Source organism: Nestor notabilis, unplaced genomic scaffold (genome assembly GCF_000696875.1).
Source record: "Nestor notabilis isolate BGI_N333 unplaced genomic scaffold, ASM69687v1 scaffold21389, whole genome shotgun sequence".
NCBI classification, from domain to species: Eukaryota; Metazoa; Chordata; class Aves; order Psittaciformes; family Psittacidae; genus Nestor; species Nestor notabilis.
Genome location: NW_009944374.1, coordinates 1 through 399, shown reverse-complemented (window position 1 = coordinate 399; position 399 = coordinate 1). Strand labels below are relative to the sequence as shown.

Below are 399 nucleotides of genomic sequence, written 5' to 3'. Positions count from 1 at the left end.
GCCAGAAAAGTAGATTACCAGCAGCCCTCCTGCCGAGTTACTGCGGATCCCAAGAAAGCCGGGAGCCAGCCACCCACGAAACACAGGCCTTCCTTACACAATAAACAGCCCCAGCTCTGCGCTGAACACAAAAGCAGCCTGGGATCTGAAATCGGATCGTCGCGATCGCAACCATCTTTACTGATCTCATTTGTTCTGCCTCAAAAGAGAATAAATATAAAGCAAGCGGCAGCCGGCAGTAAGGCCAACAAAGGCGGATTTGTCTGCCAGGAAAGCCGCCCTCGCCCCCCGCACTCACAGGGACTCTGTCGGGGTATTTCTTCCTGATTTTCTCCCCTTCTTTTTTCCTGTACTCGAACGGGTGGTCTTCCTTGTACTGGAACTTCATGCTGCCGGGCT

The 399-nt window shown here is 53.1% G+C and overlaps 1 protein-coding gene across 1 annotated transcript in view; it reads right to left on the bottom strand.

Annotated features, from left to right (window-relative positions):
• Window positions 1–393, bottom strand: part of LOC104411865 (gamma-aminobutyric acid receptor-associated protein-like 1) — a 6,668-nt gene extending 6,275 nt beyond the window's left edge. Inside the window, exon 1 of the mRNA XM_010022401.1 lies at window positions 299–393. Coding sequence (XP_010020703.1) covers window positions 299–388 — 90 coding nt within the window. The 5' untranslated portion in view covers window positions 389–393. The remainder of the gene's footprint in view (window positions 1–298) is intronic.
• Between the last annotated feature and the right edge of the window lie 6 nt (window positions 394–399).